The following is a 13,500-nucleotide window of genomic DNA, read 5'->3' on the forward strand; positions in this document are numbered from 1 at the left end:
CGATGTTGGCTGATGCCGGCTCCTGTTGCGTGTGTTAGTCTTCCCTAAAGCCGGGTAAGTCCCCTGCTCTTCCGCGTTCTCGCGCGCCGAATGGGTATCCCAGCGACCAGACATTTCAATGATACCGCCACCTGCATTTCGCCGGCTCAAATTGGTCCCAATTGTTTGTTATTTGTTTAGGGAATTGTATACGGTCTTATTACCCTATTCCTGTTATATTTCGTGATTTGATACGCTACTGCTATGTTAGAGAGTTTACGAATGAAAATGCATAAGTCGCGAGGGCTAGGGTAAATTTGTTTGGTTTTCGCAAATGTCACAGCGTGAAATCTAGTAGTTTACCGGTCAGAATGGTTGACTACTGTTCGAGACCGAAGTGGAAGGAAGCGAGAGGTTGAGGACGCTTTAACGCGCTGTATAGCGCCTCAAGATAGCTAATCTTTGCATCGGATTATGGAGCTGTTAATGAAGACAATTTCGATTCAATCAATTATTATTGACTAGTCTGACGTATGGCTTCTTCGAAGAAAATAATCTTGACGGACCTTTAGTTTAGTCTCACAGCAGGAGTAGCTTCAAAAATGATATCAATTAACTCAGTTAACGGAAACCTGTGCCCAATATGTGTGGACTAGCACAGCGAGCAAACTGACTAGCTGACTAGTTTAGTGAAGCGGTAGCGATGAGTTTAGCTGTGTCGTGGAACTCAGTGACTAAAATTGTCAACTAGCACACAGTCGATCAGTGCAACGTAGTCAGGCTGATTTTCTTACTAATAGTCTGTCCAAGTTAGTGACTATATGTGGGAGAACGGTCACTGAACCGCGCACAGGTTGCAGACTCTGTCTACTACTTTCCCTGCTGCACCATTTGTGCCAAGTGCTAACCCTCCCTCCCAAAACAAAAATAAAATACAAAGATCACTGTCATCTCTTCCTTAACTGCGCAAGGTATCTATTTTATAGGAATTAGCACATACCGACGAGGACTATTCCCTCTTCCGGTCCTGATAATACCACTGGCGTCACCTCTGCTACGCATAAATTATGTACTTCTGTGGGAAGTACAGGAATAACACTCTGACTGCCCTGCTCCCTAGAGAATAGTATCTCGACGGCGGTCATCCCTTCCTCCTCCGGTAATGGAACGGCCACATCACACCAACCGGTCCTCGTAGAATCATAACTCTTCTCCTTCCTCTATATGTCTATAGTGTTTCCTCACCGCCATCCCTCACTTTGTAACATGGAACACAAATAAATAGCTGCTTCACTCAACGAAGTTGGCTGGCTCGTCGCATGTCCTGTAATCATATTATTCCAGAGAGGCATACTACTAGCCAGCTCAGTCAGTTTATTGGGATGGCTAAATTTTCATAATAGCTAGGCATCTTCAATGCTGATGTGCGAGCTCGATCATGACTTGATCTGTCCTGCCCTATTTAAACGTGCTAGTTGGAAGAGTATAAACCTGCTAATAATTTAGTGAGTGTAAGTAAGTCTATCGTCGCACAATAAGAGTCGGAGTGGTAACGGAGCTGTCAGGTGCGGCATTAGACAAGAGTCGGAAATGCTTCAGGATCTCATCTCTCAGCTTCCCGCGTGTGATCTAGAAATAGAACCATGAGTTCGGAAATCTTTATATTCGAAAGTCTTTTGAAACAGTTGCAGTTGATTTTACTATCTGTTTGTTAATGAGCCTGACATGGGTTCGTTAGTGTTGATGAAGCAATCAGTGCAGTGAAGGGGCCGTGGTGCCTAGGTATTTCAGGCTCATGTTTGAAGCTGAGGCGATCGGTATCTCAAGCTGGATGTCAGCGAGATTTAACCACTATCAGGTAACCGATTTTTGCTTCCTATACTGCTCCAATTTCGCGGTCACATAATATAGTATAGTTCACTAAAGCTATTGTTAACTAAACTCATTTACTTCCCAGACCATGCGATTTCAACGCGCTGGCCAACTCATCAGCTATGAAACTGTTAGCTCGCTCACTGTGTTAGTAGAGATCGCTGTCTACAATGTCTCTTTAATCTCTGACTCTGTTGCTAACTTGCATCGCTATGTTAGACGGCTAGAATAGGAGACAACAAGCCACTACTAATTTGAATCGGACATCACATAATCTTCACACACTAATACAACCCGAAATACCATTCAGTGCGGAGCACCTAAATAATTTGATTGCAGTCGCTAATTATTTTTATGACGTCGTTGTTGCCCAGCTCTGCTGGAACAGCTGCCAACTTAGTCGTTATGATCACCAATTTTATCCACGCCGCTTGAGTGCACTGAGATTAGGCACGAAATCGTATGCTGATTCATTTAGTCGATCTAGATATTTATATTCTCTTTGTGCTAGGTAACAATCATAGGTCAGCAACTTGGCTCAATGATATATTTTCATAGCTCAATACCATATACTAAGTTATCACACCATTCTAGTCGCTACAGACAACTTACACCCAAAGATTCGGTCAGCATTTAGTTAGCGAATACCTAAATAGCATATCTAGACTAGCAAACAGCTTCTAACTCACCAATCTAACTCAATACTGAATTTAGTTGATTGCCTGTAGTGTTCTTCACCAATTTAGATCATTAATATCGACAACCCGGCTTAACCTGCTCTGTTTCTCGGCACTCCACACTTCCTGGGTCAATATTATTTATTTGTCACCTTGTTCTTCTTGTCCTTGGCGAACGATGAATAAAAGGCTGTAAAAAACGGTGGACTAATATAGTAACTAATGCTAACGTCGTAAAGCTATCCGCCATTTACCGAAATTCTTCTTGCTCGCTAATAGCACTGATGAGCGGCGTTCACACTGTTTCCTGTTTACTTATTAATCGCTTCTCGATATATTGTGAACCGGAATTTACTACATGACCGTTTCGCTGCTCTAGTAATCGTCAACGTGGGGCAATTGGTCTAGCTTGCGTATTCGACGGAATTTGCAATCTTCGCCAATATCAATTAACCGAGTGTGATTTACTTCTGAAAAGTACTCATAAAACTTTGTACTTTAGATCCATAATTTAGTAAATCAGCTCTGCCTCTCTGCTGCTTCACTGGATTGGTGTACGAAGTCGGACTCTAGTTCTCTAGGCGAATGTAAACGTCCCCGCTGTGTATGTACTTTGTACTAGCTCTGATAGTCACGCTCTCTAATCTCCCTATTGCACTAGTTACTTGTTTGACGACTAGTTTCGGCTCACTAATAATTAATTGTTGCCTAATTAAATTAGAGGATTCTTAGTTGTCGGTGCTCTTTTGCTAGTAAAGTTTGCAACCTCGATCGTCATCGATCACCGTCTCCAATTTAATTAACTCTGGATTTCCCTACGCCGCTTCACTCCGCTAGTCTTTGATTACGATCCCAAGTATGATCAACACAGGAAGATAACTGACGTAGTTGGCTGAATCGCTGAACTGTTACTAGATTAGCTACGGATCTCAATCACTTGATTCGCAAATCTCTGCAGCTGTACGTTGTTATTTACGTGCCTTTACTGCATCGATACCGATGTTTAATTTAGATCTATGAATTACTGTGCCAAGTAGACTGCCTAAGCTGCCTCACTACTCCGGTGTCTGACTTCGGCCACTATTTTAGCTAATTGAATCTCTACATCTACATGCCGTTTTCAAAGTTTATGGTGTGCTATTGGGCGCAGTGCTGATCCGCATTCGTCATTGTATGTAGTCAATAACGTACAATAGGCACACTGCGGCTGTTGCTCGATGTGACTATTATACTGTCACATAGTTACAGTGATATATTAAAAGTGGGAAATTAGAACAAGAGATTTAGAATAGATGGATGGTGTTATGTGGCAAGAAGTAAACGCATATTTATGCAGTGTAGTGCGCGCAGATAACAGATATCGGCAAGTCAATGGATCGGATCCATCGATGTACGATGAATCACAGTTCGATTACATGCAAGATGCCAAAGTGGATTAGATATCCGTGGACCACACCCATCCTATTACTACGATCTTCTTGGTTTTCATGGTTGTTCTTTGTATGCTTGATAGATATCTGCTGTGTTGTTGTCGTCTCTACCAGCCGAGTTCATTTTACAAAACAAAGGCTGAATTGAACCAGTTGCTGTGATAATTCATTAGCTTAGTTTTTGATAGACTTCTACAACTATCGAGATGTCTTTAATTATTAAGTGCTACATGCAGCTCGAAATTACAAGCAACATATTATTGTCCTCTCTGTCTGGTCTTGATATGATTATGACCCAAATTTCATGGGCGGATCATCAGGGCGTCCATCGCCACTTCCATTTTTTTACTCAACAGGGAATCTCCATATTTGTTTGTCGTTGTACTCTGCTGAAGATCACAAGCCCAATTCATGGATTAATGGTGTCATGTTGATTTTCTCATTTTCAAGTATGTGCGTGTCCTTCAGCTGATCCTACTCACCAGAGGCCGCGTCTGCCAACGCCATACCACTATACAGAATAACCATTCCCAACAATGCTCATAACATCCACAAGGAAAATTCACTTTTATTCTCTCGGCAGCTAATAAATTGTTTTTTTTACTAGTTTTGTCTAACAGGATTGTGTAATTCTGCTTGAGCAGCTTAATACCTCTAGTTGACTTGGAACAAAGCAGCTACTGTTTCAACGCCAGATACTTGTCATTGAGCGCTAATTTCCTCGAATTAGATCTTCCTCTTCAGTTTGCCTTTGATGACAGAATATCTTATAATACAGACAAACGCTGCGCCTCGAACTCTCCATACAACGGCCAATTTGGCTCCATACTAGTCAGTGACTCTAATGCCTGCGAGATCCAGGCAACTTTGCGAAAGTATGACCATCTTTTCAAGAAAGACTATGGGCTCCGTTATCCAGCTGGTGGGCATGACTATGAATATGTGAGTGTGCTTTAACTTCGCGGTCGTCAGGGCAACCTTGACCCAGGAGCAGCTTGGACTCTCCCAGGAGCGGCCAGAGTTCTAGGGCAAAGCATAAAGTCCCGCTCTTTAGACAATCTAAGGGGCTTGTGGGAGAGAGAGGAGTGTCTACTGCAGCGTGTTGTAACATTTTGCTCCTAAAGTTATAGATCATGACACAGGCTTCATACTGCAGCATCTGAGCCGCATACCCCGCGGCTGCTGAAACAGTTCCGTGCTGCCATAAGGAACTTCTAGTGCTCTACAACCTTCATGGTGAGATCCTGCTCGAAGTTAATAATAACCAAACAATAGAAGTACGTTCCATACAGATATGACAGCTCTCTAATACTTGATGAATTTCCTTTCGCTGGGATGTCATGGCTCTATTGACATGCTCCAAGTGGTCGCATAATACTAGATTTAGTACAAAACCGTACGGGCGTCACTCAACTGGCAGCCTCAAGAGCCAAACGAGCTTATAGCCCTGTGGAGTTTAATCATCAGGATATGGCCAAGTAACACTACGAATGTGCTTTAAGAAAAACGAGATGTCTATTAACAAGGCATTACAAACAGGACATGTCAGAGCTAAGATAGAATCGTACCCGCCGAATCATTGGAGCAATTGTATATAAGATTTGGATGTAGAGGCGCGTCGAAAACGTCTATTCGTGCTTGGAGAAGTACTCGAGGGAGCCCTTAGGATCCGCCTTCATGGTCTCGTCACCCTTGTGCCAGTTAGCCGGGCAGACCTCACCGTACTCGTCGGTGAACTGGAACGCGTCAAGAAGACGAAGGGTCTCCTCGACGTTGCGGCCGACAGGCAGATCGTTGATGGTGACCTGTCGGACGTTGCCCTTGGGGTCGATGATGAAGATACCACGGAGCGCAATGCCATCCTCGGGGATCAGGACACCATAGTCCTTGGCCAGGCTCTGGTTTCTGTCGGCGATGAGGGGGATGTTGATAGGGCCGAGACCGCCATCTTTGCGGGCAACGTTGGTCCAGGCGAGCAGGGAGTACTCAGAGTCGGTGGACGCAAAGGCAAGCTCAGCACCACGCTCCTTAAACTTGGGCGCGGCATCGGAGTACGCAATGATCTCGGTGGGGCAGACAAAGGTGAAAGCCATGGGGATGAAGGCAAGGACTATAACGAGGGATGAGTTAGAACATGACCGCCTTTCAGCAAACGCAGCGGACACATACTGAACCACTTGCCGGCGAACTGTTCGAGAGTGATATCCTCGAACGCGCCGTCAATGACGGCAGTCTTCGCAAAGGAAGGGGCAGGCTTCTGGACGGTGATGGCCATTGCGATGGTTGAGATTCGTGCGATTGAAGGGAGGAGCTGGTGGCGATACTGGGAATGCGTCGGAGAGGGCCGGCCGGCTTATAACTCTGGGGCGGGCCCGGGAAGGTCGTGCGGCGGCACTCGGCGGCTGTGCCGCAAGCGCGTAGACGAAGTGCAGTTGCGCCGCAAACGCGAAGGCGCGGCTCGGCTGCGCGGGGCTTACGCGAGGCGGCGGGCCTGGGCCGGCGGAGACGGATTACAGAGCAGCAGCGTTGCAGGCTCGAAGCAGAGCACAGCGCTTCGGCGTTGCCCTCTCCAGCCATCCGTCGGAGCCTCGAACTGGCGTCTCTCTGACGGCTGCGTGCTGCAAGCCCGCAGGCGCGAATCAGGGCTCATCCGACGCGGGCGGCGTCGCGGACGGCGTCGTGCTCGCTGCTCGGAGATCACGGCCGCGGCGAACGCGTCCTGTCCCATCCCACCCGCAGGGCTTTTTGAGCCGCGCCCGTTTCCGCGGCTCGCGCCACTTCTCGTAGGTTCGCAGGGCTCATCCCGCCCACGCGTCCATGCTCCGCCCCTGCGGGCTTGCCTGCATGCAGCAGCACCGTCCTCCGCCGGGCGTCACTCGTCGCTATCTCTCTATGCAGATGAATAAAAATACAGCTAGTATGACATGCAGTTATTGTTGCATTACATTCAGGACCTCGAGTGCTTCCGATCTTTTTCCCCTCGCTCGCGCTCGCGCTCGCGGTCGCCGTCCTCCGGCCGCCGCTCGCGCAATCGCGCAATATGGCGTTCGAACGCGCCCTGGGCCGCGCTCTCGGAACCGAGCGCAGCGTACTCCGGTGTGTCGCCCACGAGCCTGCGCACTTCTTCCCACGTTGACGACGCAGTTATCGGTGGCTCGAGGTGGCGCATAACGGATCGTAGAGCGTCAACGCGCTTCCGCTGCCGTCGCTCCTCCTGGTATCGGTCTTCCTCGGCAGCCTTGCGTGATGCCCGCGCGTGCTGTCGCGTGAAGACCTGCTGCAACGCGCTCTCGTCGATGTCTCTCGTCGTCGCCGCGCTGGACACGACCTGGGCAAACTCCTCGTAGGTGGTTACCGGTGTGAATTCGAATCGTTGCTCCACCAGCGCATCCAGAATGATCTCGCGCTTGATGCGCAGGTCCTTGTTCATGTCCTCGGACACGTCCCAGAACAGCTCCAGCGGTGACGACCCGCCTTGCCCCAACATGCGCAGGTAGCGCTCGTCATCTTTGATTTCCTTGTACAAGTCCATCCACCGCGTCTCCACGGATATCTTGCCGCTTCGCACGAACTCATCCAGCAGCTCCACGAACTGCTCCCGGTTGTGCCGCTCCTCGGTCTGCTGCTGCCGCTTGTCCTCCTTGCGCTTCTCGAGATACTCCCGCTCTGCTTTCTTCATGACATCCTCAAACACCGTCAAGATGTCGAGCATGTTGATGTCCCGGATCCGTTCTTCCTTCCGGAGCCCCGCATCGTGCTTCATGCTCTCTTTCACGTCCAGCCACCGGGTCCGCACCTCCACCTTGCCCCGAGTTTCAAAGTATTCCCGCATCACTTGCATACCAGACTCGCGCCTTTGCTCTATGTCCCGCTGCTCCTCGAGCCGCAGCCGTCGCTTGAATTCATCAAAGACAACGCGAGCGTCCTCCTCTCCCAACGCCTGATACGCAGACTGGTCCTGCACTTGCGTCATTACTGTCCTGTGTGATCATGTCAGTCTCGTCTCCACAGCTGCCCATATCAAAACACAAAACTCACTTCCATCGCGAATACGATTTCACCACGCCCATGTCCTCCAGCAGTGTTTGAAAATCTGCGCGTCGCTTAGCGAGCGTCTCCTTGGCGATCTCTCCCATCTCGCGCCTTGATGTGTCCACAAATTCCTCAAACGCACGGCGTCGCGCCTTAGCACTCCCGAGCGCCATGAACCGCTCATCTAAGATGAGTTCCTTCAGTGCGCGATCCCAGGTCCAGGTGTGGTCGATTCCGTGAGCCTTTAGCATATCTAGATACACCCTTCCTGGATCCAAATAGCCGTTTCCGTAATCCCGGCCTCTACCGTATCCACCATTTGCGCCGACGCTGTGCTGTTCGACCAGGACTTCTGAAGAGGCGGCGGACTCTGCGAGTGTTGTTGACTTCGCCCCTTGCTCAGTCTGAGCTTCGGCTGCCGCAACGCGCATCTCGGCCTCGAGCTTCTCGCGTTCCTCGGCCTCCTCAGCCTCGTCCAGCGCGGCCTGATACTCCGGTGGCATGCGCCAGACGCTCTCTGAGGTGTCCTTGTTGTGCCAGTACTTGCGGCCATCTGCAACCTCGTACTCCTTCCAGGGTATCTTTGAGAGCGCACGCTGGATTCCGAAGTCAGTGACAATGCTCGTAGTAAGCTTCTGATATAACTAACCTCCTTCGCGGTCAATAGCTCGTCCGGCTTTGTCCATCGCGACTCTTTCGTCACAATGTTGTAGAAATACACCCGTCCATCGGTCGTCTTGTGCTCGCGCCAGGCAGAGGCATCATCCGATGAAGACATTGAAACACTGGAAAAAATTGCTGCAAGTAATTATACCGGCACCCGCTGCTGAGCGCTTGATGTTTTGCGATTTTGCGTGCGAAGAACGGGCGCAATGTCACGTGACAGCTCTTGCACTCTCCCCTCAGAAGTTGCAAAGCGACGACCAGCAACTTCATCATAGCCACACCTCGCCCCACTACCTCACCTTGATCGATCGCCACATCCCGCTCGTGCGCTAAGTTTTGTCAGATCTCTTGATTATCGACATGGCTGGATCAGACGCCAAGACCGAGACAAAGCCCGAGAGCTCATCAGCACCGGATGCCAAGGCAGCTGAGGCGCCGGCTGCCGTCGTGACGCTTGAGGAGGACGATGAGTTTGAGGATTTTCCTGCCGAGGGTATGCCAGACCGATTTAGTGCTTATGTGGATCGAGCTAATGTGGTAACAGATTGGGCAGACGAAGAGGCTGACATCTCGATCCCTGGAGGCAAGGAGCATCTGTGGGAGGAGAACTGGGACGCTGACGACGCCGACGACGACTTTTCCAACCAATTACGGTATGCTTTATCGATGTAGGAGGAGCACACAGGGGCAGACTGACGCATATTACAGCGAGGAACTTAAGAGCCGGTACGCGGGCAAGTGAACGCGTTATGACTTTGTAATGTATGATAATAAGCGGCGTTGTGAAGTAATGCACTGTTTAGCGGTGAATCTGGTATAGCCTGGATCCACGTACTGTACATATCCATAAACACCTACTTATACAGTATATATTGCGTCGTCAATCCAACTAGCAAAATTTCCTATATTCTGCCCTCGCAATATCACAAAACCAAAAAAGGTAATAAGCCAAGAAGCAAAATCAATATGTATACTCCACTTCGCCAAAAGCTGTATCTACTCGGTGATGACAGTGCGGGTGACGGTCACATTGCCGCTGCCCTTCCAGTGAGAAGACATGGACTTTTCCAGATCAAGGTTAGAGTAGTCCGAGTTCATGGTCGTGGAGGTATCCGTTGGGTTGCTCTTGAATAGCGAGTTTGTAGACGCTGTGCCTGTGCTGCTGTCGGTGGAGCCATTTGCGCGACGCGAAGCGATGATGAGGTCGTTCGTAGCAGACGCCCAGAGAGTAGACAACGGAAGGGAGAGCACGACAAACAGGGTGCCCATGGAAGTGAGCGGGGCGCTGACATCAGCGACGAGCTGGATGATGGTGAGAACGAGGGGAATAATCATAGTCTGCGTAGACATGATAACGATGACCTGGAGCGGTCCAAATTCAACGAGACCGAGGACACGGCGTTGGCGTATGGCGCGGTAAAGTTTGTAGGAGAAGATCGCACAAAATGTGGTAATCGACGCGATGTAGAGGATGCGAGCGACAACCCAGGTCCAGGAGATCTGCGAGTAGTAGTCGAAGACAAAGATAGTCTTGATATTTTCAACCACGGCGACAAGCCAGAAAGCTGCGACGAGAAGGGCCAGACTACTACAGGCTAGGGTGACGTTGCGCTTGAGAACCCTGCTAGAGTCGAATACGACACGGACCTGGAAAATTAGGGAGAGTTCGATAGAAATGGCGATAACAAGCTGGAGTGCCGAGGTAACGGCGGCCTCGACGAACTCCTGGTAGCCGATGTCGGTTTCATAGGCGGCAAAGTAGGCACCAAATTGGTTGAGCGGGCCAATCGAGTAGGTGATCCAGAGACCAGCGCGGAGGGCGGCAAGGAAGAGACTGGCCATGTTGAGGGCAAAAACGGGGGTGCGGCGCTTGCTGGGCTTCGTCAGCAAGGCAAGAGCAATAGCGGCGACTGTGCATGCGCCAATGTGGACGCCGAAGACGGCGCAGTTGATGGAGTTGTCAATCATCCAACTGTTGATGGTGTCCGTGGACACGTTGTAGGACGAACCATCGAAAATGATGTACGTGATGGTCTGGTGGGACGGCGTTTCGCCACTGGGAAAGCCGGTCATAGTGTCGCTGAAAGATGCTGGAAGAGGGGGGTATAGAGACAGCGACAGACAGAAGCAGTAGAACGGAGCCCTCGGAGGGCAGGCGGATATATAGACTACATGCACTCAGGTGTGGTTGGTGGGGGGAGGGGGGGTACAAGGTCAGACAGTCGTGCGCAATGAGGCAGCGAGCGGAGAGTAGAGAACAGGTAGTTGTAGCGACCGCGGCGCTGGACAATGGCAAGGCCGCCCTCGTGGGCGCTCGCCCGCGGAGAGGAACAATAACAGCGGCGCAGTGCTTCTTGCTATTGTTCAAGTGCTTGATATCACGTGAATCGCACGTGGACCGCGAGCGGTCGGCCGCATTTGAGAAGCAGAAGCCCGTGGCAGGCTGAGACGAGCTGGAGCGCTTACGTCTCTATAAGTTTGTCGCCATGGCCAGGAAGACGGCTGCCAACGGTTGCTGTACTGCACGACGTTCAATCTTTTCGCTTCGCTCTGGCCCGTGACGGGCAAATGCCGAGTCACACCACTGCGGCTGTGACTAGCTCACATATTGACGTCATGCCCAGCACGTGCAGTCCCTGCGGCTGGCGCTGTAACGCGACGCGGCACAACTCGACTAGCCCACGAATAGAAGATAGAGGACGCGTGTTTTGTTGTGTCTCTTTCTTGGCTCATTAAATTGTAGTCTGCCCGGTAATCTGCGCCTGCAGCCTAGATTACACCACTGTCACCTTGAGCTGCTGTGCAGTCCTTTAGTCGTACGCATCTGACCTGACGCACATATTGCTCAAAAGTAGGGGAGCGGGATAACAGCCGCAGGAGGACTGGGCTGGCACAGTGGCAGTCTGAGCTCCGAGTACCATGCCATAATAATTCCCGCGCCGCGAGTACACGGAGTGGCCGGTGGATGTGGGCAGGCGGACAGGGCGCAGCTTATATATTTGCACGATGAAACGGGTGGAAGGGAGATCCTAGCGGAAACCCGCACGCGCTCCAGATTCGGCGGCAGGGCACAGGGGCATGTCGGTTCGACTCTAGCGGGCACTAGCACTTGAGTGTGGTGGCCAGATAGCGGGCGCTTGGCGTCTGTGGCGGCTGAGGCTGCAAATCCAGCCACCAGCGCTAAACCACAAGTGCCTGCCCCCTGCATGCTCAAATTCCAGGAGCGCGACGCGTCGCGCTAACGCGCGAGAAATGTTGGATGATACGCGTCGCTGGTGAATGTGCGTGCCCCTGGCACGCCAGCCAATGACCCCGCCGTCGGAGGCCTCGCGCGCTCCTTCTTCTACTCGCCCCCGTCCGCTGCCCCGCGCCTGCCCGTCCAGTGTCCTCCTGCCTCACGTTCGTTCACGATGCGCTCCGCTGTCGTTTTCGCCCTCGTCACCCTCCTTGCCGTCCTCGCCTTCTCCGAGACCGCCCCCTTCTCGTCCGTCCTCCACTCCTTCGGCATCAAGTCCTCCCGCGCCTCCTTCAGCGGCGCCCCCAATCAAAACTATCGCAGAGATGCCACGAACTCCACTGCCGCGACCGCTGCCACGGCGGCTTCGTCTTCGTCGATAACCTCTTCTTCAACGTCATCCGCCATTGTCACCTCTGTCTACTACGGCAACTCTTCCTCCACCGCCGTCGCTGCCGCTACTACCGAGGCTGCTGCCGTCGTGACTACGTCGGCCGCCACCTCCACCGAGACCTATTATACGACCGCCTACGATGTTGCCGAGGTTACTACCACCATTACAGAGCCCGTCACGATCTACGTCACGCGCACAGTGACATCCGATACCACCACCCTCACCAACCTCTCCCCCTCGGTTCAGACCATTACGGCCACCGTCACATACACCGAGACCCTTGCAACTTTGCTCGGCACCGCTTCTGTCGACTCTGATGCTATCGACTATGTCACTGTTGCATCTGAGGCTGCTTCTGCCTCTGCTTCTTCGTCGGCCGCTCTCGCGACCTCTACCATGGCCCCTGGCACCTACACTATCACGTCGTCGGCCACCGTTCCCGTAACCACGACAGTCACCCGTGTCTTGACCTACACGGCCACGCTCGCAAACGACGCGTCCACGGATTCCACACGCTACGTCACCCTCACCAAGACTATTACATCTACCCAGACTGCCAGTGTAGTCACGCCTACCGAGGTTAAGGTCGTCGTTGTGGGGGACTCCTCTACGTACGAGGTCACCCCGACGTCCTCTGCCACCGCTGATGATGCCTCCCTCACCGAATATCTCACCACCATGCCCACCACTATCACCACCGACGCTGGAACGACAACCTACACCATTACCGAAGTCATCACCCTCAAAACCACCCTCACCGTTTTGTCCTCCACCACTGCATATGCCTACTACGGTAACTCCACCACCACCGGCGTTGCTGCCTCAACCGGTGACATGACTTCCACTGACGGCACTGCTGTCCCCACTGGTGATGTGTCGTCGACCGTGTCCAACTCTACATCCTCATTCCACTGGAAGAGACATCGAACGAACCGACTCGCTTTCTTAGATAGCCTACGCCGGCAGTAGTATCCATACCACAAATGTTGTATACCTTGGGTTTGATTATGTTATCTCGGTGTTTATTTTTTCCTCAACTCTGTATAATGGCCGTACTGTTTGTAGCACTCGTAAAATCATACTCAATTCAATGTATTCCCACTGCACTCGACTCAATTAACTAATCGGCCCAGACAATTGAGGGATGGGTTGGCATCTGGCCATGTGGGCAGGCCTCTGTAATTAGAAACCTTAAATTGTGCTGGGCATACGTCG

At 51.2% G+C, this 13,500-nt stretch overlaps 5 protein-coding genes across 5 annotated transcripts; 2 read left to right on the forward strand and 3 right to left on the reverse strand.

Moving 5' to 3' along the window:
• Positions 1-5,090: 5,090 nt before the first annotated feature.
• V1518DRAFT_418156 (thioredoxin-like protein) lies at positions 5,091-6,371 on the reverse strand. Its single transcript, XM_066904470.1, has 3 exons — positions 6,128-6,371; positions 5,527-6,068; positions 5,091-5,473 (listed from the first exon to the last, which is right to left on the reverse strand). Exons 1-2 carry the CDS (start codon positions 6,231-6,233, stop codon positions 5,587-5,589), a joined length of 588 nt encoding a protein of 195 aa, XP_066759157.1. The 5' UTR covers positions 6,234-6,371; the 3' UTR covers positions 5,091-5,473; positions 5,527-5,586.
• Positions 6,372-6,830: 459 nt separating this feature from the next.
• Positions 6,831-8,833, reverse strand: V1518DRAFT_418161 (uncharacterized protein). Its single transcript, XM_066904471.1, has 3 exons — positions 8,640-8,833; positions 7,997-8,586; positions 6,831-7,938 (listed from the first exon to the last, which is right to left on the reverse strand). The coding sequence occupies exons 1-3, from the start codon at positions 8,766-8,768 to the stop codon at positions 6,906-6,908; spliced, it is 1,752 nt and encodes a 583-aa protein (XP_066759158.1). The 5' UTR covers positions 8,769-8,833; the 3' UTR covers positions 6,831-6,905.
• A 93-nt stretch (positions 8,834-8,926) lies between these two features.
• On the forward strand, positions 8,927-9,561 carry V1518DRAFT_418163 (DSS1/SEM1 family-domain-containing protein). Its single transcript, XM_066904472.1, has 3 exons — positions 8,927-9,149; positions 9,201-9,309; positions 9,365-9,561. Exons 1-3 carry the CDS (start codon positions 9,017-9,019, stop codon positions 9,396-9,398), a joined length of 276 nt encoding a protein of 91 aa, XP_066759159.1. The 5' UTR covers positions 8,927-9,016; the 3' UTR covers positions 9,399-9,561.
• V1518DRAFT_418165 (fungal pheromone mating factor STE2 GPCR-domain-containing protein) lies at positions 9,417-10,781 on the reverse strand. The gene has a single exon (XM_066904473.1). It carries the CDS (start codon positions 10,727-10,729, stop codon positions 9,653-9,655), a length of 1,077 nt encoding a protein of 358 aa, XP_066759160.1. The 5' UTR covers positions 10,730-10,781; the 3' UTR covers positions 9,417-9,652.
• Positions 10,782-11,929: 1,148 nt separating this feature from the next.
• On the forward strand, positions 11,930-13,454 carry V1518DRAFT_418169 (uncharacterized protein). The gene has a single exon (XM_066904474.1). The coding sequence runs from the start codon at positions 12,067-12,069 to the stop codon at positions 13,252-13,254; it is 1,188 nt and encodes a 395-aa protein (XP_066759161.1). The 5' UTR covers positions 11,930-12,066; the 3' UTR covers positions 13,255-13,454.
• Positions 13,455-13,500: the final 46 nt, after the last annotated feature.

Source organism: Limtongia smithiae (genome assembly GCF_038497785.1).
Source record: "Limtongia smithiae strain NRRL Y-17922 unplaced genomic scaffold V1518scaffold_7, whole genome shotgun sequence".
Classification (NCBI taxonomy): Eukaryota; Fungi; Ascomycota; class Lipomycetes; order Lipomycetales; family Lipomycetaceae; genus Limtongia; species Limtongia smithiae.